General features: G+C 39.1%; 2 protein-coding genes across 2 annotated transcripts in view; one reads left to right on the forward strand and one right to left on the reverse strand.

Annotated features, from left to right (window-relative positions):
• The window catches only part of Hwt (SH2 domain-containing adapter heavyweight), a 291,059-nt gene that overhangs the window by 236,484 nt on the left and 32,413 nt on the right, over positions 1-22,162 (reverse strand). The window lies entirely within an intron of this gene.
• LOC143152890 (chymotrypsin-2-like) lies at positions 2,484-5,009 on the forward strand. The gene is made up of 7 exons (XM_076323487.1): positions 2,484-2,532; positions 2,722-2,783; positions 2,881-2,982; positions 3,122-3,253; positions 3,847-3,960; positions 4,107-4,256; positions 4,866-5,009. Exons 1-7 carry the CDS (start codon positions 2,484-2,486, stop codon positions 5,007-5,009), a joined length of 753 nt encoding a protein of 250 aa, XP_076179602.1.

The raw sequence follows: 22,162 nt of genomic DNA on the forward strand, positions 1-22,162 counted from the left end.
CACGAATATGTATTCGGTAAGAATTTTAATAAAAAACGCACAACCGTGGTAATTATACTTTTCTTTGTAATCCCACGATTCTCGGCTTCGTCTGCATCGTCCTTTCTTTCTTTCCTTCCGTCACTTCGGAAAGTAATATTTCCAAATAATAGTTGATCCAAAATGCTTTAGAATTTTGTATTTTTTCCGAAATACGCTCCTTTCGCGAGATTTTGGAAATTGGTACAACTTGAAATATGTACACAAAAAGAAACATAAAAAAGTGGGAACCAAAGAGTTCGAAAGTTTGGAACCAGCTGTTCCTCTCTTCTTCGCGTACTCTTTTTATCAACATTGTTTTATACCTTATAATACGTTCGTCGCTTTTCGTTCTTTGCTTCTACGAGAAAATAACTTTTTACTATATTTTTCGTCCGCAACGAGACAGTTTTACGTCATTGCGCAAACTTTTGCTTTAAACTTTATCATGTAACTTGATTCATCGTAGAAGTTGGAAAAAGTTCAAGGCAAAAAAATACGAAATCGCTTAAATAGAGAGTTTCGAAACGTAAATACGTTTAAAGAGAAACAACTTTGGATACATATTTGAAAAGTGATTCGATTTCACTTTAGATTTATCGAATAACTTTGATATTCAAGGGACCGTTTCGTCCCTGAAATTTTCAATCGGTCACGAATAAATACGCACCCTTGAGACTTAATGCTCAACGATGTGTCTCGAGTACAACGAAATCGCTTCGGTGTACTCGAGAATTTCGAACACGGCGAAAAACTCCTAGTTGAAACCCCCGTCTGTTGTCGGAGTCTTCAAGAAACTTGAATTAATTACTTTCCACGTTCCGCTTAATAGTTTTCCTGTATCGTTCGCATGGTTCCTTTAAACCAGCCTGGTAAACAAGAACAGTTTCCCAAGAGTACCAATTTCAACCCTTTTTGCCGGTTCGCTGCGTAGCCCCCCGGATCGCCTTAGGCACCAGAGATCGTTCAATCGTTATCGAACACCGCAGACCCCGACATTGCTATTTCGATTTCGATCCATCGAACTCCACGCAATTTTACGCCGTTCCGCGATTTCATCCGGCCGCTTTGTCCATCTTTTATTGCAGTTTCATAAGAACTTCGATATTTCCGTGTTGCTTCCGTAAATCGTTCCACGACAAAGGCGTCGCGGTTCTATCGATGATACGAAAACGACTGTTTACTCGTCGATCTCGTTTCATATTATTTCACTTAAATATACCGTCGACGAGGTACCGATGCGCTCGATCGCGTAAATGCAAATCCATGTCCGATAAAAGCCATTCGAAGATGGCTCTCTTTACGAACTTCCGCTTTGAAAATAATTGCCTCATTACGAACGCGTCAACGTCTCGTTTCTCTTTACTTTTTCTCTGCTTTTTTCTTTCCTTCTTTTTTTTTTCTTCTTTTTTCGTTTCCGTGATATAATAATTTCCCATCGGAGCACGTAATCGATTAAACTGAACCGAGAGGTGTTGTGCACGCGCAAGTAATTTATTTCGTTCCTTTATTTTTTAACGACTGCAGGCCTCGAGTGAAAACGAAGGAAAAGGCCGAGAGAACGTGCTCCGGCGCGGAAACTCGTAAAGAACGCCTAAAGCTGCAACGATCTATACAGTTACTACTTCTATACCTCGATTGTGCTAATAACACACTTGATAAATCCATCGGAATAGATTGCAAGTGGACAGCGATAGACTACAACCTTCGAATGATCTCTGGAGAAAATGATCGATCTACCGCAAAACGTATGCGCACAACGTGCACTTTTTATTGTTCGTTTCTTATCGGTAAATATTTTATCGTTCTCTCGAACGTGTTATTACGTTCGTTGAATTTTTATTTTTTTTATACTTTCTAACATCGTTACCATAATTATTCAGGATTAAGACGACCGTGTCGGGTCGTCTTCCTCTGGTCTGTGCCACGAGCTCGAAAGATTATTACTCTTCTTCTAAACGTGTCGCGAGCTTGCAAAAATTAATTTTCCAAAAATTAAGAATCGCCGTGTTACGTAAATACGGATTAACGTGCTACTTGTAGGCACGTTGTACAGAAATTCTGACAGTTTAATGAAACGATATGCGCGTAACAAAAATATTCAAATTCTATAGATACATAAAATGTATCGGTATGAAAATTGTGTCCAAACGTATTCGTAGTAACTATTGTACTTCCGATGTAGCTATCGATAATTTCGTAATTGAACTTTCTTAAACATTTTAAACGAGAATAAATGAAATCCGTATCAACGCCTAATCTGTTTAAAGTCGAATTTTAAATTTATAGTAATTTCAGATATTCGATGACGTATCTTATCTTCGCAAAATTGAGGGCGTACTTTAGATATTAACTTATCTAATCTTCGGAGAATTGTCATCCGATTAAGTATATAAATGTCAGATCGAATGATTTTCACCATAAATATTATAAAACATCTATAGCGGTAACGTCTTGACAAGATAATGGCACTAATTGTTTTCTTCCTTTCAGCCCTTTTTACTTCGACCAATGGTGAGTGTAACTAACATTTTCGATTATTTACGTTCGCTTACCTTTCTTTTACAAGTCATTTCTACGCGAACCAATCAATTTTCATTTGATAGTAATTCGTAATAAGGAGAATCAATTTTTATTCAATCTTGAAACGTACGATCGTTGCCTACGTTCCCGTACTAATCTTTGTTATCGTTATCATCGCAGCCGGACTCGTGCCAAAAATTATAGATGGAGTAGTGGCAAAACCAGGTGAAATTCCTTATCAAGTAAGTTCGAAATATTTGTTCTTCTCCCGAATAATATATTTTTCTCATAGTTTTCGATCTGTGGTAACATTCTTAAACGGATCGCACTATTGTTTAGGTATCTCTCCAAACAGTAGACGCATCCAGACATTTTTGTGGTGGATCAGTTCTTAACGAATATTACGTTATCACTGCTGCGCACTGTGTACAAAGGCAAGTCGTATAAACGAGGTCGTTTCATGTCTCTGCATTGATATATTTTTACTTTATTAGCATGCACAATGTTCCTATCCTAACCACGTGTTCCTCGCTTGTAAGAACACGAAGATTTGATAAACTGACTTTACAGCAAACGTAAGGATGAGATCAAGGTTATTGCCGGTACGGTCGATTTAACGAAACCGAACTCGGAATATTTTATCTCGAAAATTCACATTCATGAAAAGTACGATAGCAACGATACGTGGATAAACGACATTGCCCTGATCGAGGTACATCATTTTAAATACAACTGAGAGTACTTCTAACTGAAAATATTTCAATTGATAATACCTTTTTTTAAGTAAATTTCGGATATCATTTTTCTCTCGTAAAGAGAGAAACGAGTCACTAATTTTTGGAGACCGTAATCGAATAGTTGAAACGAAATTTATGAATCGTGTTTTCTACAATTTTTAAATCGTTTTAAATTATTCTAAACGAAGTAGCGTTTTGTAAAAATACTATAAGAGAATTACTCAATTCTGCTTTAAAGAGATAGACTATGATACAATGTGGATTTAAAGCGAATTCCTCGGAGTTTTCAGAAATACGATTAAGTTCAAGGTCTCGGCTCCTATATTTTTCTTCGCATTACCGCAATATTGTATTGAAGATAAACTTTGTATTTCGTTTTTGAAAGATCCAAACCGTCTTGAAATTTGACAAAAATACGAGACGCGATAAATTCATTTTAACTATTCGAAATCTACCATCATCGATCGTTTCAGATGAAGACAGAGTATCTTCTATACTCAGGAATAACTGAATTCACAGTGGCGGTGTATACCGATTACCGTAAATAATGACGTAAAATTCTGCACAGGTGAAAACTCCGTTCGTAAAATCTGCTCTGATATCTTTCGTACCCATGCCCTCTTCCGATGAAGTCGTTAAAACTAATGACCCAGCTATAGTCTCTGGATTCGGTTTACTCTCGGTAAATGTTACACTAGACTTTACTCAAGTTGAAACAACGCACGAAAACATTTATCAAATATCGCAAATCTTTGCATCTGAAATACGAACGAAACTCGATGAAAATTCCTGAAACGAGAAATAACGACGTGTTGTACTGTGTTGTAGTATCCAGGGAACAGAACAAACCTTCTACACTGGGTAAACATTACAATTGCGAGTCAGGAATACTGTAAAGAAGTTTACGCGAGGAGCCAGCACATTTATCCCACGCATCTGTGCGCGTACGACCCTAACGCTGTTAGGGGACATTGCAAAGTAAGTTTCTTCTTTCAAATTACCGATCTAGTCACCGATATTCCATGAACATACCACACGTTCCATCAATTTTATAATACAGAGCGACTGAGAACAACAAACGGTACGATCGAATACAGGACGATTCCTCGTGCAAAAATAAACTGAAAATGTACGATAGAATTTTTCGATACGATGCTTCGTTTTCGAGAAAATAAATTTGAAAATTGGTCGGACTCGCGTGAAATCGAATACGATTTCGCGAACGTGTCTGACCATTACTCGCTGTATCTACTTGTGTCGGTACGTGAATATCGATGACGGTATGGTAACTAATTAAAAGCAATTAAAACAAGTAATACCGTATCAGCATAACCAACCGTGGAGCTAATAAGTAATGATCGGACACGTTTGCCAATTCGTGTCCAATGACACGTGTACTCGACGAATTCTTAACATCGATTTTTCGACAAACGAAGACTCGTATGAAAACAAACAAAAATTGAATTCACATTTTTTATTTATTCACGCACGACGAATCGTCCTGTGCTCGATTCTACCGCACGTTCTCGTTCAGCCTGGGGACATTGAACACAGTTTGTTTAAAATAAAAGCATGCACTCTGTTTAGGGCGATTCTGGTGGTCCTTTGATGGTACATGGAAAACTGGCCGGTTTAGTGTCCTGGTCGCACAACTGTGCCAACGTGATCTATCCTTCTGTCTACACGCGTGTTGTTTCGTACCTCGATTGGATTAAAAAACACGCAGTGTAATAGATTTGTAATTAACAAAAATAAAACGAGAACATTTGTATTCGCGTGTACGTATGAAACACACGACCCACAATACCCGGTGAATTTATCGACGTTGAGATACCAAAAACCTAAAAAGCGAGAAATTCTATTATAAAACCGGAAAACAATGTTTTCCGGTAAAAGCTTTTATAAACCGTCCTCCTTTTTATTTCGACTATTGGCGAAGAATGGTACGTGCAATTGGAGTTGTGGACGAATCGAACTAGTCAATTCTGTCCCGAATTGAAAAACAAAGTACGATCCAGCGAGAATCTTCTAAACGATACGACACAACCAATGGATCGAAAGTTTCTCTACACGAAAATTTTCGGGCAATAATTTGTATCGTGCACTTCTCATTGAACATTGATCGTTTATATTCGTATTTTTATTCACCTAGATGATACAACACGTTTCAAATACTCGTAAGTAAATACCAAATATCGTAATACCGTTAATATAATCCGAAAATAAATTCGAAAAACTTTGACAGAGAATTGAAGAGGAAATCAAAGGTCACCGAGTAAATTATAAACAATTTCGTTATTTATAATCGAAATGGGAATACTTTTCAAAGGTAAAAATACCGTCTGACTTAAAATTCTACCTGGAAAGCCACCCTAGAAGAAATTTATAACCCTTTTGATCTCAACCCTTCAAAAGTTCAGTGACTTCTGTAAGGAAGGTAAATATAGTACACAGTTCGCGGACATTGATTGCTCCTGAACCGTGTATTAAACATTCAGAAGAAAAACCAAACGATCGTGAAATAATATATTCTTTTCGGGAGCAGAATTTTATCCCACCGAAGAAGAAGTTAAGAATTCTTTTTGCATCGTACAATGAAAGAAACGAAATGATCGAGATTAGATTTCTTTTTTATATTAAATTCGAAATTTCGTTCCTCGATAACAGAAAGTAACGAAATGACCGCAAAGTATCGTCTTACGGTATTAATCGTTCGACTTTTGAAACATCAATGGTGCAATGTTTAACGAGAGACTGGTGCACAGGGTCGGTTTACGTATAAAAAGCGCGAACACAGCGGTGTAAGTTTACGAGAGCACACGGTGACTCTGGAATCTTGTTTCGCGAAAAGACGTAAAAAAAATGATGGCCAAGCTCGCGTATTCTTGCAGTTTACGATAGTTCGAAGACTGTAGTAAAATCGCACGAGCCGTCCTCGTTCGCTATTTACGAACCTTTGCTGGCAAGGAGCTGAATCGAGCGTATGTTCCGCCGTCGATGATGCCACATGTGCCGGCAATTCGAAATTCAAATCGCGGAACCGTAAGGTCGCTCGCGGCGTTCGTTATTAGTCTGCCAGGTTGGAGATTGAACGATAACAGTTCATAAATCGTATATCGATAAAACGGCGGATCTATTATTACGCTGGAAAAATCGAAAAGTACGCGAAATCAAGTCTGGAAAAGTTTTATAGTAACGTAAAGATAGGAGAAGCGAGTATTCTCATTTTACGGTGTCATTAAAACGGTCCAAAGGGAAGAGAAAATTACCCGGACTCGTAACGCTCTGCGAAACTCATTTATAACTGAGCAAATTAAATGGATTCTTCGGTGCAAAAGTGAATTACGTTGAATAATAAAGAACGGCTCGGGGAGGACGTTAGACGTTTAGTGCAATACTTGCAACGCGAACGTAAAAGATTTTTCATCGCGTGGAAACGGACGAGGCGGCCGGAAATGGAAACGCGTTATTTTTAAACGCTTCGGACTCTAAGGTTCGTACGCTTAACGCACGCTGCGTGCGAAAATTGAGAATATTTTTAAAACGCTCAAAGACGCCCAACGCACGTGCGGATCGACCGATCGCCAACACGGAAAAAGAATTTAACACTTGATCCCTTTACCGAGAAATATGTAATATCTAAATACACTTTTTTGAACTTTACCTTGAATTGTAGATCACGAGGAATTTATACATAAGAGAAATAGTTTCGATCGCGTAAACTCTTCGAATATAAAATTTTGAATACTCTTCGGCGAAAAGTGATGTAACAAATCCTCGCTGCAATCAAAAGCGAGTAACATTCCAGATACAAATTCCAGGTTTTAATCTAACTTTGAAGACACTTATACTCGCAAGATGCACTTGAAGATTTTGAGAAAAGAAGTCCTCGAACACTTGTAACTAAAAACGCAATTGTTCCTTTTAGACATTGAACTGTAAACTCTGACGACTACTCGAATCAATAAATATTCATTTTAGCGAGGAATGAAACTATATCGCTCGTTTCGTCGAGCTCTACGAGCTTGTATTAATCTTCCACCGACACAAGTACCCCAAAATGCTAACCCTTATCCCTACTTATCCGACAGAAGAATGGCCAGTTACGTCCAAAATGGAAGGGTTCCTTAAATAACTCGTTGAGACCTACAATTTGAAGTATGATTCGTTAAAAGATCGCATCTCCAATTCTGGGTCTCCCTTGGTGTGTCTGGGATATTTAGAAAGTAAGGGTACCAAAACCGTGCGTGATTCAGAGTGATCGACAGTTGTATGCAAAGGCAATAGTGTGTTTAAGCTTGTATGTACACACGCGAGGGTGGTTCTTAAGGGTGGTCAGTGCGCTACGAGAACGATGATTAAATAATATTTAAGGCGAACGTTTAAAAAATAACGACACAGAGTGTTGCAGAAAATATTCCAACGTAGAGAGAGGAGAATCGTTTGCGATTACTGTATCAGAGCTGATGGTAATAAGTTGAGTCGGGGTACGAAAAAATGTTCGTGGACGAGAAAACTGCGAACAAATTTATGTATATTTTGTATCTACAACTTGGATATAAAAGGGACACAGTGTATGGGAGGATAAGAGAATTTAGAGTATTTATACAGAGGAAGCAGAAAAATATTGCACAAGAGAATAGAATACGAGGGAAAGTACATAGGAAAACAGGATACAAGTGAAAAGTATAGTTAAACAAATATTGCGTAACAGCCGTAATGTCGTTCATCGAAACGTTTATAAAATCTTTAATACTTACTTCAAAATATCTTCTGTAATGATCAAAAAGTGTCAACGGAAAGTTTAAAATTCTTTCTCAATCTCATCGAAGATAAGTTTGGATAAATTAAAAATAATCGTTCACCGATGCAATTTCTCTTTTTACACGTGACTTCCTCGAATTTTTCAATTTTATCATCAATTCCGAGCGAAACGTCCGAAGAAGATCGAAAGGGCCCGAAATGTTTACTTCGGTTGTTGGCATTTCTCTCTCGCGTACGATGCGCTTGAAAAACAAACTTTCTCGATATACTAATTGAGAAAGTTCCTCCAGAAAATAGCCGTTCCAAGTGCCGTTTATTTGCCAAGAGAAGAACAGAAGAAAAGAAAAGGGACAAGAGAACGACGAAGTGCAACAGGCAGCTGGCGGTAGCCGGTCCCGATATTTTTCTCGTGCAAATTCGAGCAATTTGTTCGTAACGCAACGCGATGCTAATTCTAAGATAACCAGTTCCGTGATTTCTCCCGGTTAACTTTCGACCGTAGATTCTCCGCCACCGCGATGGTCTCCGGGGAACCATGCGTAATTATTAACTCACGGCGGGCATGAGAGACTTACTTCTCTTCGTATTTATAAACTCGGTTTAACCGTGATTACATTAACCGCAAGAAATAACGCCCCTGCGTGTTTATTCGACCGTCCACGGATGTGCAACCATCGCGAAAATGCAACGCGCGCACTGGCTTGCAGTGCACCTCGAACTAAAGTCGATTTAAAATTCTTTTCGCAACGAAGAAAAGCTTCCGCGTAATGGAACGTTGCTTTGATATTTTACTTTTATTCTTTCAACATCGATCGTACCCGCAACTTTATCAATTGAAAAAAGGAACACCAACTATTGTATCGGTACGGAACGTTTAATACGTACAAACTATATTTTTAACTCGTTAAACTTGTCGGTCAGCTCTGAGAAGTTAGTTGTAAATTTAACGTAGCGGAGAAAGAACAATTTTTCAGCCAGATTGGTTTAATACTTTAGACGGAGGAGAAAACCAATTTTCTCCTACGATGACAGATTTCGACCGTGTTTATTTCGAGATTCGGAGTGTCGATACAGTCGAGGATAAGAACGTTCAATTGTAATTTGTCTATTGCATTCGTCAGAAATTGGACCGTCAGGTTTGAAAAGAGACCGATTCCCAAAATCTATTTGAGCGTTCGATTTTTATTAATCCTGAATTCGCGCGCTTTGTCGCGAAAATGCGATACGAATAATACGAACGGAAGATGCTGTGAACATTTTTCTAGAAGGTGACTCAAAAGTGATGACGCAAATTTATAGACGTACTCTGTGCCTCGAAATAGAAAAAAGAAACCCTGATAAAAATGAATCGTAGAACTTCAGCAGCTCGAGTCGTGCTACTATATTCCGTCGTGGGGTGAAACCTAAAAACCGTAAAATTCGCATTGTTTTAATTTCTAGATATAAAATCGCTACGAGACGATATCACGGTGCACAATCGAGCTCGTCCTGGCATCGTTTAGAGAATATTAACGACTCGGATAAATTTGAAAAAAATTAACCGATTACAGAGACGAGAATTCAAAAAAGATATTCAAGCGTACCGTTTCCGTTGATTATAATATTTAAAGTACAAGTAAAGTCGAAACGCGAGGATACAACTGTTGATTCGATATTTCATACGCAAGTCCGTGGTCCAGATTTGTTATTCAACGGTAAAATGCAACTGGTTCTAACGTAAGAGACCTCTAAGGTTATGCATGCTGTTCAAGTACGAGACGTGGATTGGTTATTTGCGAAGTTTCAGGTTCGAAGCGATGCTCGGAAACTCCGTGTGTTCTTCATGGATGATCCTACAGGTTATGAATACGGAAACGAAATACGAAAAATATGTATATAGCAGAGATTGGAAAATTCCTATCGCGCTAAGTGCAATCGTAATACGCACGGTTATAAATAGAAATACGAGCCAATGAAATTTAAATAAGTGCATCCAGTACCGAGTTTATCGATTTATCGTGACGCTGCAACAATTTCTATCGAAAACTATCCAACGCGAGACAATTGGGTCCCTGTAACGAGTTGTTCGAAGCGATTGAACATTTTACGTAACGAATGTTATCCGATCGTTTAACGAAACTGGCAATTAAAAGTCAAAGGGAATGCACACCGGTTAATAAACATTCTGGCAACGAAGCTTCCATATTTTTCGAAAGGTGTGCTCGAAACTGGGAAACCGACTTTTTCCAATCACATATGCCTTTAATCATCAATCGCCGCGAACCTTTTCATCTCGGATCTCACGACGTTCGCAATGGAAAAAGCACACACACACGCGCGCACACACGCGCACACCTCTTTATAGCGAGATTCCCGAAGCTTTTGAGATCCTCAATACGTGGAAGTATATGAAATTCCGAAGGGTTTCAAACTCACCAAAGTGTGATGGTACTGTGGAGACTTATAAGAACCGTTCTCCCGTATATATGTACTTATCGAAGGTTTTTCATTTTCCTCGCTTCGTAACACCGCGGCGATAAAAACTTGTTTCTCTTGTTAAACTGTTACCACCTATTAAGCGGGTAACCGTTTTTAACGTTTCTTTCAATAGTGACGCGTTAAAGAAACGTTACAATAATATCGTGTTACGTTTTGTACGTAGCAACGTAGCTTTTCTCGTTAATCGATTTCCAGTACTTACGACGAACAAGAATTTACTCGTTTCGCGAGAAAAAAATCTTTGCACCGCCGTCGTCAGCATCTGTAAGAGCTTAGAAGTGTTTGGACCTACGCCAACATCAGGGCCGATGCACTTTCGCATCTGTCCCACCAACATATCGATCGGTTGGTCATCTCATCGGTGAACCCTACAAGGTAATGTATAATGGTCGATTGCTTGCAAGATATTTCCTGCAACTTTCTCTTTCGTGATTACAGCACGACGGTTTGAACGTTCTTCTTGTTACAATTCTTTATTCGTCTTACCATTACTTGTTACATTTGTAGCGATTTTGTATAAAATTTCAAGAAGGAAATAAAACGTTGGGGAAAAAGCGAGAATTTCTCTTTCTCGCTGATCGATTAGAGTAGATCGATCGCAGTGTAAATTTTCCCGCTCATTCTTCGCAATCGAACGTATTCTCGTGGCTTAAATTGGTGCAAAAAATCACGAAATCGTAAAGTTACCGAACAACGAAAGATCGTTTAGAAAAAGATTGTTATACGTATACGTTTAAAATTGTTTACCAGTGGAGATATCCGAAACGTGTGTATTCTTTACACGCGTACAATAGAGCAAGACGAAATTGTGTACGTATAATAGAAAATAATTTTCATCGTATTTTTCTTTACCCTTGGAACTCTCGAGTGTATTTCGATTTCGATGCAACACGATTATCAACAAACGTCACAATTGGTATTATAATTCGCGAAATTACGAATCAACCGTGTACATCGGGATTTCCAATATGGCGCGACGTCGATGTTTTCTCGTGTTTTACAACTCCTACGTTCGAGATAGTTCGCGAGGTCCTGCAGACTGCGAAACTTTACAAAGCCCGAAGGTACTTCCTGGACTTATGAAAGCTCCGTACAACGTATTCGAAAGTGGCGAAAGATGTTTTATATTTCATACACCCCTGTACATCGGCCGGAGTTTCCACGAGAAGAATTTCCCAACAAGTGAGAGATATCGAAAAAGTTCACAACTATTCGTGCTTTTTCTATCGGCTAATTCGAATGTACGCGGCCGCGGCTGCGCAGAAATTTAAAGGCGATGTCGCGTCCGTGGGACGGTACGTGAATTCTTTCCACCGTAACGAAATCGACATCAAATGATTCACGAAAGTGCAGAAAAAGAATAGAAGCGTTTCACCAACGATTCATTGGTTGGCTTGCACCATAAGAGAAACGGTGGCTACGCCATTATCAGCACGTATGAGGGTTTCAAAGTACCTGGATCATCGCCAATTCTACCACAAATGCACTTCTCGAACTGTCCTTTGCGATTTGTCATTCTATCACTCGAATCCAATCCAATCCATTACACTCGGGTATTACGGAAATTGCCTTACGTATGTGCGCGTTCTTTGTTCCCTCGTATTGAAATTATTTGGTAAAACGAAATACGATACAGTACAATCGCGTCCTTCCGTTATTATTTAAAATTATACACAATACACGATCGTTTTTATATTTCTAGACACACGAATTACAAGCTCGGGAAGACAACTTTTAAATTCAAATTTAATTCATTTAACCGGAGTTAGAATTTATTTAACGATTAATCTTGTTGGATGATCTTTCTCCGTTGGGAAATATTTTTAAATGCAAAGAAATGTTGCGTTAGAAATTACGTCGAATAAAACGAATGATTTTCACGAGGACTTTGTTCCCAATTAAAATTATACACAATACACGATCGTTTTTATATTTCTAGACACACGAATTACAAGCTCGGGAAGACAACTTTTAAATTCAAATTTAATTCATTTAACCGGAGTTAGAATTTATTTAACGATTAATCTTGTTGGATGATCTTTCTCCGTTGGGAAATATTTTTAAATGCAAAGAAATGTTGCGTTAGAAATTACGTCGAATAAAACGAATGATTTTCACGAGGACTTTGTTCCCAATTAAAATTATACACAATACACGATCGTTTTTATATTTCTAGACACACGAATTACAAGCTCGGGAAGATAACTTTTAAATTCAAATTTAATTCATTTAACCGGAGTTAGAATTTATTTAACGATTAATCTTGTTGGATGATCTTTCTCCGTTGGGAAATATTTTTAAATGCAAAGAAATGTTGCCTTAGAAATTACGTCGAATAAAACGAATGATTTTCACGAGGACTTTGTTCCCAATTCTTAGACACTCGTTTCCGTTGTAATACCCGTACATTTTAGTCGAGAATTTATCCTCTAACTCTTCTCCGTATGAGAATCAGAATATTTGCAACAACCTTTAAGATCCACCCGAAACGTGAACACATTTGTCGAGTTATTTAAAGCGTAAATGTTATTTTCTTATCCGTCGCGTAAGGAGACAAGGTGAACGAAAAGAGTTAAAAACTTGAAGAAACTTTCAGGGATCCAACACTGAGCCGAAGAAAATGTTTTCTACAACTTTGTACGTAATGCAAAACGTTTATGAAATTTCCGGCCGCACTGTGCTTGACAGGTCGACGACGTAAACTTTAGAGAAGTCATAAGTCTTGCAGTACATTTCCTAACTACCTCGACAACATAAATAAAGACAACGAGCTCTTGTACCGTCGTCCCAACGTTATCGCTAATAAGTAAGCATGCGGATAATTGGTGAAACTACAACACGGCAAAACAGTTATACACGGAAAGTGTTTCTACACGTTTTTTAGGAATACTGGAAACACTTCTCGATCATCGTTGCGAAAAACAAAGTTCAAAAGGATAATCGTTGCAACACGATGCGAACGAGACTTCATGGAAACTAGTACCAAGAATCCTGAACTAAAACATACCTATGTGCATCCACAAACTCAGATTTACGAGACACGACGAAGACGATCGTGCAAGCGTGATAATCGGTGCAAAATGCAACAAAAAATTCTGGAATAACTATACAAGTATATGTATTTATGACTCAATCGAAAACAAGTACATAAGTGTGTGTGTGTGTGTGTGTGTGTGTGTGTGTGTGTGTGTGTGTGTGTGTGTGTGTGTGTGTGTGTGTGTGTGTGTGTGTGTGTGTGTGTGTGTGTGTGTATTGTTGTTCTTTCTTCTTCAGATCACTAGACAAGTGTGCTTAGTTATTGATCCCCGTACGAGCCCCCAAATAATTATTGTACTCGTGCGGTGTATTGATGTATATTTAAGAATATTACAAGTTCCAGTGTTATTGGTATTAGACGTGGTGTTGGTGATTAGTCTCGCTTTTCACTAAAAATAGATCAATCGCGTATAATACTAAGCTGATCGTCTTGATGCCCTCGGCACGCGTCTTTATCGTCTTTGTCGCTTACGTCTTTTACTGGTCTTTTGTCTTGGTGTGTCTTTTCAACTGTCTCATCTTATTACGTCTTTTTACTCATACCGTCCGCGTCATACTACGACATACCGTCTGATACTGTGACATACTATCTACATCATACCGTCTTATACTCTGACATACTGTGTCCCAAACCTTCCTCTCGCGTTCTATATAGGCACGCACATTCGTTCTCTTTCATTCTAATCCTCGGTATCTCTCACTTGAGACATTCGGTCACGTTCGGCCATCCTAATCGTTCGTCTTTTTCAAACACTCTTCACTTTCTCCGAACCACATGTATTCCCTTTCGTCCTCGTGCATTCTCTCGCTCGGTCGTCGCGCAAGACCCCCTGTAAAGAGATACTTGTGCCTTCGAAGAAACCTAGCGAACAGATCGGCACCAAGCGTTTATCCTAACCCAGGTCTGTCCGCACGCGCTATCTCTTCTAGGCCTGCGCTCGAAGCAGGTCCAAGCGGACACGGAAAATCCGATACCACACATACATGTAGAGTAATATATATACGTATAGGAAAATATGCCTATTCCTCTATTATAACAATATATTCCCTGTGGATTACAGTTGGAAATATAGGGTCTGCGCACGGTCACGACGCGTACAAAAGGAAAAGTCAAACCCGCTCGCACCGCGGAACACACACACACACACACACGTTTTCTCGAAAACTCTTTTTAAACTTTTTCTCGATACCGGTCGACTCACGTCCGTATCGGTCGCTGGTTACATTACAACTCATCTTTTGTCTTTCGCACAGGGTTTCAATGAGCTATCGATTTACCGAAACAGTCGAGCTCACTCGATCGAAACTTCACGCGATTCGCTCGCGCAAAACTCGTCCTTCCATATATATGTTGTTCTTTCTCTCTTCGAATCACTTGAGAAGAGATCTTTGAGTGATTGTTCCCCGTACGAGCCCCCAAATAACTGTTGTCCTTGTGCGGTATATTAAAGTATATTTAATGATATGATATATTACAACGATACAAGTATTAAACGTAGCGTTGGTGATTGGTTTCGCTTTCTACTAAGGTAGAACGACCGCGTATTAAACTAAGCTAACCGTCTTTGTGCCTTCGGCACGCGTCTTGATCGTCTTTGTTGCCTAAGTCTTACACCGGCCTTTCGTCTTAGTACGTCTTCGTCGTACTGTCCGCGACACACTCCTCGGACATACTCTCGTCGTCGTACTCTTGCACTCAGGACACAAAACTGTGACATACTGTCCTTTCGTACTTTATATAGTCATATCCATTCATTCTCTTTCTTTCTATTCCTCAGTCTCTCTCACTTCAGACGTTCGGCCACGTTCGGCCATCCTAATCACTCGTTTTTCCAAGCATACTATACCTCACTTTCTCCGAGTCACAGGTACTCTCTTTCATACCCATGCATCCTCACACCTGGTCGTCGTGCAGGACCCCCCTGTAAAGGAATTATCGGGCCTATCATAAAAGCTGGCGGACAGATTGGCACCAAATGTTTACCTCGACCCGGGTCTGTCCGTACGTGCCGCCTTGATTAGACCCGCGGTCGAAACAGGCCCCAGCGGACTCGGAAAATCCGATCCTATATATATATATATATATATATATATATATATATGATTAATAGGTTCAGCAATATAGACATATTTACATAACACATCTTCGATACTCAATTATCCAAACTAGTCGTAAAATCTCGGATTTTTACGACTCGGAGACACGAGACTAAATACAGACGCTCCCAAACTCGCGAGGGTTCATAAACTTGTAAAACTATGAATAGAGACAACATCGAGGTTAAGAATAGTCGATGAAGACGATCTCCAAATTACGAACTTGCGTACACGTGTAACTCCAAATGTAGATACCACCAGGACTCGTAAAACCAAAATGGAACACCCTCGAACACGTAGAAACCAGATATAGCCACCCCCAGGACGGTTGAGACCAAAAACGATCCGAAACGCGCGGAACCAGAAATAGAGACCCCCAGGACTCGCGGAACGTGACACATGGTCGATCAGGATTTTATTTCGCGACTAACGTGTCGTTGATCGAAATTACGGATCGACGTATCGACGAAATATTAATCCGTAGAATTTTCTACCGCGGTTTTCTCGGTACAAGTACATTAATATTTGCGTCACGTATCGAACACTCATCGCAACAATGAATCATTCAAAGAAACGTGAACGAAATTTGTAATATTTGTCATTGTAAGCAAACCGATACATCACTGTTGCGCGTTTGGGAATGAATAAATATTTTCCCGCGTATCTCTACAACCGTACACGACTGCCATTAGTACATTTCACTTTAAAGTGACAATTCAAAGTGTCGCCGTATTTCGTTGCGTTCGTGTGACATTTTTCCGCGCTATATTTAATACAAATGTCCGTTATAATGGATTCCAACGCGTGTCGGGTTGCGTTTAATGAACGTCGTGCAGTTTCGTGTTTTCGACCGGTTGTAAAAAAAGGGAAAAAAGGGGGGAAGAGAAAGAGAATAATGTTCGACGCCGTACAATTGTCCGTGACGTATAAAATATTCGATTCGTAAATCTCACTGTTGCTCGAGCGATTCTCGATTTCGAATCCTTCGTGTCGGTTTCGAAGAATAAATTTCGTTTTGTTCGCTGGGAGCGAACTCTTTTCTCTCTTTAATTTTCTTTTTTAATTTTGAAAAATTTTTTTCTCGAGCACGGCGTCTCGCGTGCAGCGAGCTGCCCGAAAACGACGCGCGGACATTATCGTTCGCAAACACGTCCAGCCGCGGTAAATGAAAATAACACGTCGCATTAACTCTTTTCAATTTCCGTAACGTTGCATTTTATGGGCTCATCCGGTACCAAACACGTTACCCGCCGAGTCGAACGCGCGCCGTCATCAATCGTCCCTTTGATTCCGCCCTTGTGTTTGTCCGAACTGGTTCAAATCCATCGTTACAGAGATATCCGCAACGCTTTGCAAAATCGGTTAACCGCTCTCGAATATACATTCACGACAGCTCTTTTGACAAAGCTCTGATACTCACTCGTCTGTATGTATTTATCATTCTATGTGTCGGGAGATTGAATCTGTAATGGCATTGCCACTTCAGATTCGTTTCATCGGTTTGCACATCGCGCTGGCACCGAAACGGACACGGAAAATACAAGTTTCTATCGAATCCTTGCGAACAGGCACGATTCTGATATTGACCGAACGTGAAATACAACGAAAAAGGACAATCCCCGGCAACAGGATGTAACTTTGAAGATTTCGCGTGATACCTGGAAAAATTCCTCGAAAGATCGTATAGGAAAACGATTCTTCGCGTAAAACTCGATCGAAAACGTGGAGTGCAATTTTTTCGTACGAGCCTTCGTTTTCGAGAAAATCGAGGTTAAAAATTCGCGGGGCACGCGTTCGTTGTTGCGACACCGCTCGGTAAACGTGTCTGGCCGGTACTCGTTATTTCTACTTGTGTCGGTATCGGTAAATATTGACGGTGGTCTGGTATTATTTGTTTTAAAATATAGCGATATAGACGGAAAACAAATAGTACCATAGAATCATAAATATTTACAATCATAAACACGAGTAAAAATAACGAGTAATGGTCGGACACGTTCCACGAATCGTGGTGAGCGGCGTACCCCGACGATTTTCAAGATCGATTTTCTCGAAAACGAAGAGTCGTACGGAAAAATGTTATTTCACGTTTTTACTCGATTTTTATGCAAGGAATCGCGTGCGTATATTTTTCTATCGCGAATTCTTTCGCGTCCTATATTTTGCAAGACAATCCCATAAATCTTGAATCGAGACCGGTGCAACGACACGAAACTTTCCGCGGACCATTGTAAACGCGAACAAAGAGCCAAAGTACGATAACGCCTCGCGCTACAAGTGCAAGAATCTATTTACGTGACTGTGAATCGAGAGTAACTGTGCCGCAAATTCACTGGGAAAATATTCCATTTATAGAAACTTCGTCAAAGTGTAAGAGTAAATGTTTATTTAAACCGACTGAGCTTCCTTAACGAAACGAAACGTGTGTGTGTGTATATATATAATAGAAAAATACGTGAATCGTGCACAGTGTTTGTTGCAAACAACGCGGCTTGATGAATCCGTAACCGCGCGAGTAATGAATATCGCAACAACGGTTTAATACTACTTTGCGGGCAACAATCCTTTCAGTGGTGCAAACTCGATGCCGTGTACAAACCTGATTAATACACGCGTTTGCTTTACTACTCTTGTTCTCTGGTTGGAATTTGAATAATCAACGAAGCTTTTGGATTCGCAACAGATGTTCCTCCGCGAAGGATGATAAAAGAGCCGCAAGAATCCAAAGAACAGGTATAAGCTAATTATACCAACTATGTTCACTTGAAAGTTCCGCCAGCGATGTAATTAAATATTATGTCTGTCGGAGAATTATGTCGTTTTTACAGGTGGAGTGTTTAACTCGTTCGATTCGAATGTAATATATGGGAAGATACTCTACTCCAATTGGTGTTGGGTTTTTCCTAGTTTATTGTGCAAAGTTTCAATTACAAAATGGCACGATTCCTTAATAAATTAAAGGTTTCCTTGCGAAAAATTGTAGAACAAAAATGTCTACCGTATGTTAAGAAAAAAAAAGTATATCGCACACCGAAAACATCCACGGTGACAATAGTTTCAGCATTATTAAATGAAAATTATGTTTCGTCTGTGCCGAGAAAGAAGGAGCTCAATTTTTTGCGAGCTTTTAATATCTTTCGGAACGATCGATAAGATCTTAAATTTATAATTACCGCACGGATTAAAGAAATTATCGATTTCTAGAAATACGCCTTTGGTACGTCGATATTAATAAACCTGAAACTGAAACGAGATTTCGAGAAATCGAGATTGAATTTTATGATTTCTATGGTTGTCCAAGACCTTCGTTATTCGATGTATGAAACTCAAGACCGTGAAGAATGATATTCTTTCATTTATAAATAAAACAATTTATTCTCATTTCGTCCAATAAAGTCAACAATTTTATTGATTCGCGGTTAATAAAATTGTTCGTATCGTTAAAAATGTAGGACAACGTGAAAGACAAATACGATACGAATCGATACTCGAATTAACGAGTAAGGTGTAAGCACCGTTCTACAAAATAATCCAAACGCTGAAAAAATAATGGAAGATAAGAGATCAGTTGTAGAAGGGGTGCCACAAATGAAGTTATGCTCTTCGTTGTATCGAAGACTTGTGTGACTGTCGATAAATTTAATAAAATAAATAAATTACATACATTTTTTAAAAAGGCATACAAACCGAATGAATGTCAATTTATTCTGTCTCGTGATCGTGTTCTTCGTTACAACGTTTCAAAGTTTCAACCCTTGAGTTCATCTACAGAAAATAGAGAAATTAGTAACCCAGAGATAAAATAAAAATAAACGCAAGAAACAATAAAGTCGTACAACCGATTTCTTACCAAAATTACTAACTTTGATAAAGATCGACCAAATTGGCATCCCTTTATTTATTGCATCGATAAACTCAACCTTTGATACGTAAACCGATCGTTTCTTCTCCGGTCCCTTTTATCGATTTGGTTTCGATCGATCTGACCCATCGTGACTCGTTATTACGGTAAAAAATTAAATCACAGTCACACAATCGTAATTACATTTAGATAGCGAACATTTCGTTCCGAATGGAAAAAATCTTTCATCGAATCACGACCTGCGTGTGTAAGACAAGGGTTACGTGGCATTCGACGATAGAACAGAGAAAATCCTGTACCCGATGTGAATTATTGATCCATAAAGAACTTAAGACGTATATCCACGTCAAATGCTCGTAAATCGCGGTCCCGACCTTAATAACGCAAGAAGATTACTTTCGATATCTTCGCAGAGTCCATACACACTCTATGTGTGTTCTAGCTCCCGATAAAAGACTTTCTGGTGAATTTCACTGTTATTTTCGCGTAGCCCCGGTAAATTTTTCTACCTTGGCCCGATCGTTATTTCAAGCTCGAAAGGAACCGACGAACACACTTCCCGCGAACTCGTCGCTGCCCGCGCCAAATACGCCGCTTTTCCACCTTTATCCGATCCCTGCATTAAACTTGAAAGTAAACGGACACTTAATACGATCAATCTAAATGCAATTATGACCCCTCCGACGCTAGATTTAGAAAGGATAATCGCCACCCGGTTGAAAAAGGACAGGAGGTCAGGTGGTGCTGTAAGGATCAATACGCCATCCTCTCGAGAGTCTCACGTGTTGCTCCCGTTTCCGGTGCCACCCGGCGAACGAAAAAAGATCAACGAGCTGTTTCGACGATCGTTCTCGATCACCGACTCGAACGAATCAAACTAACGACAACGTACATTTCTTAACGATAATAACGACCACTCGTCATCGCGAAAGAAAGAATGCACGATTGTGCACGTAAGGGGTAATTGTAAAGAAAATTTGGTCCAGCGATTATAATTAATATAATTCCTCGAACTTCGACGAAGCTTTTCTAAATAGAATCTTACACGGAAGAAGGAGACGAGAAAGTATTTTTTAACAAAAGATATTGGTTTTGGTTAAAATTTACCAAGAACTTTACTCCTGTTGATTGTCCATTAATATTGAAAAATAATAGGTCGTCTGAAAAGACAAGAAGTGGTATATACGTGTACGATTTAAGTTTGGGAATCTACAAATAATGGTTCATCGATAGGAGTATTTTACATTGTTCGTACAAGTAACAGTATTTCTTGAAAGTGACCGATCAAATGGATCGGTAACGAACGATTAAATGTACACGTAAATATTACAGTGTGTCTGTGTGTATCTATTGATACGATACGAGTCATGGTTTTGTGTATAGACTGGTAAAAAGAATGGTCTCGTGTTTCCGAAAGTGGACAACGCGTAAAGTAATTGAAATAACGGTTGTCCTCGTTTAACTCGTTGGTAGAGATTGCGTGTCTTTGTTGAGTGTATCACGTGATAACGCAACCGAGAAATTTAGAGATCTGCCCTCAAGAAACCACGTCTGCTTGAAAATGACACTTCTCGTTCTGGTTTCCATGATAATCCAAGCCTTCTGCCACGGGAAGAAAACTGCGCCCTCGAATAATTCACACGAACACTCCGCTCGAGAGTCCTCGTTTTCCACGGACAACCTTTGAATCGTTCATTCGGTCTGTGCTTTTCTAGAAATCGATATTTTAAGAGCAGATACTTCGGGCGATTCAAAGGTCAGGAAAAAGAAAAAAAGAAAGAAAAAAAAAAAACAAGAAACGTTGAATCCAGAAAAAGATTAATTCCGTGCCGTGCAATTATAAGTTTAACGAGGTACCGAAAATTGATTAAAGAAAGATGAGGTACGAAACCAGAAACGCGGTAAAAGAATCTGCGCTGGTAATGCAGTTCGTAACTTGGAGCGAGATTCACTTCACTGGATACACTAAAAATAATAATTATCTGTCACCGATAGATCATTTGGATTCGTGCGTACATTCGAAATAAAAATAGACAGATAACGCAAGATCGCGCGATACGTTTGGGAATGATTAAATCGTAAAAATCGATCGTAACGATTCATAACTAATAAGACCTAACGACAGTGAGTGTTTAACTCTAAGATCTAGATCGAGTTGACTTAGATCGCTAGATCAGATGCCGATCGCTATTAACAAATCTGACCTTATTTTCGAAATATAGATTACGATAAGAGCGAATGAATACGCAATGCCACGCGTACCGATAATATCAGTAATTCGCGTTATCCATTAATGTGTTATAATTGTCTAGACTGCCGAATTGCGCAGCGTGGCGTACCTGCGAGATAACGTTAATCTATATACTTCAACGAAAATTAATTTACGTACGATTAATGATATCCGGAAAAAGAAATAAAAATAACTTACTGCAGAGGATCGTTGATAAATAAAATAAATCGAACGTATTTGAAAAAGTGCTGATTTCATCATTCGGAAATATCATCTGCTGATCATCGATAATTCAATATTTTCGAACGATTCATAATGAAAATTGTTTAATTTTCTAGTAACAACAGTACTTTTTTAATGAACGTAAAATTTAATTGTGCACTGATTAAAAAGCCTCGCTGAAATTAGATAAATGAA

This window comes from Ptiloglossa arizonensis, chromosome 11 (genome assembly GCF_051014685.1).
Source record: "Ptiloglossa arizonensis isolate GNS036 chromosome 11, iyPtiAriz1_principal, whole genome shotgun sequence".
Classification (NCBI taxonomy): domain Eukaryota; kingdom Metazoa; phylum Arthropoda; class Insecta; order Hymenoptera; family Colletidae; genus Ptiloglossa; species Ptiloglossa arizonensis.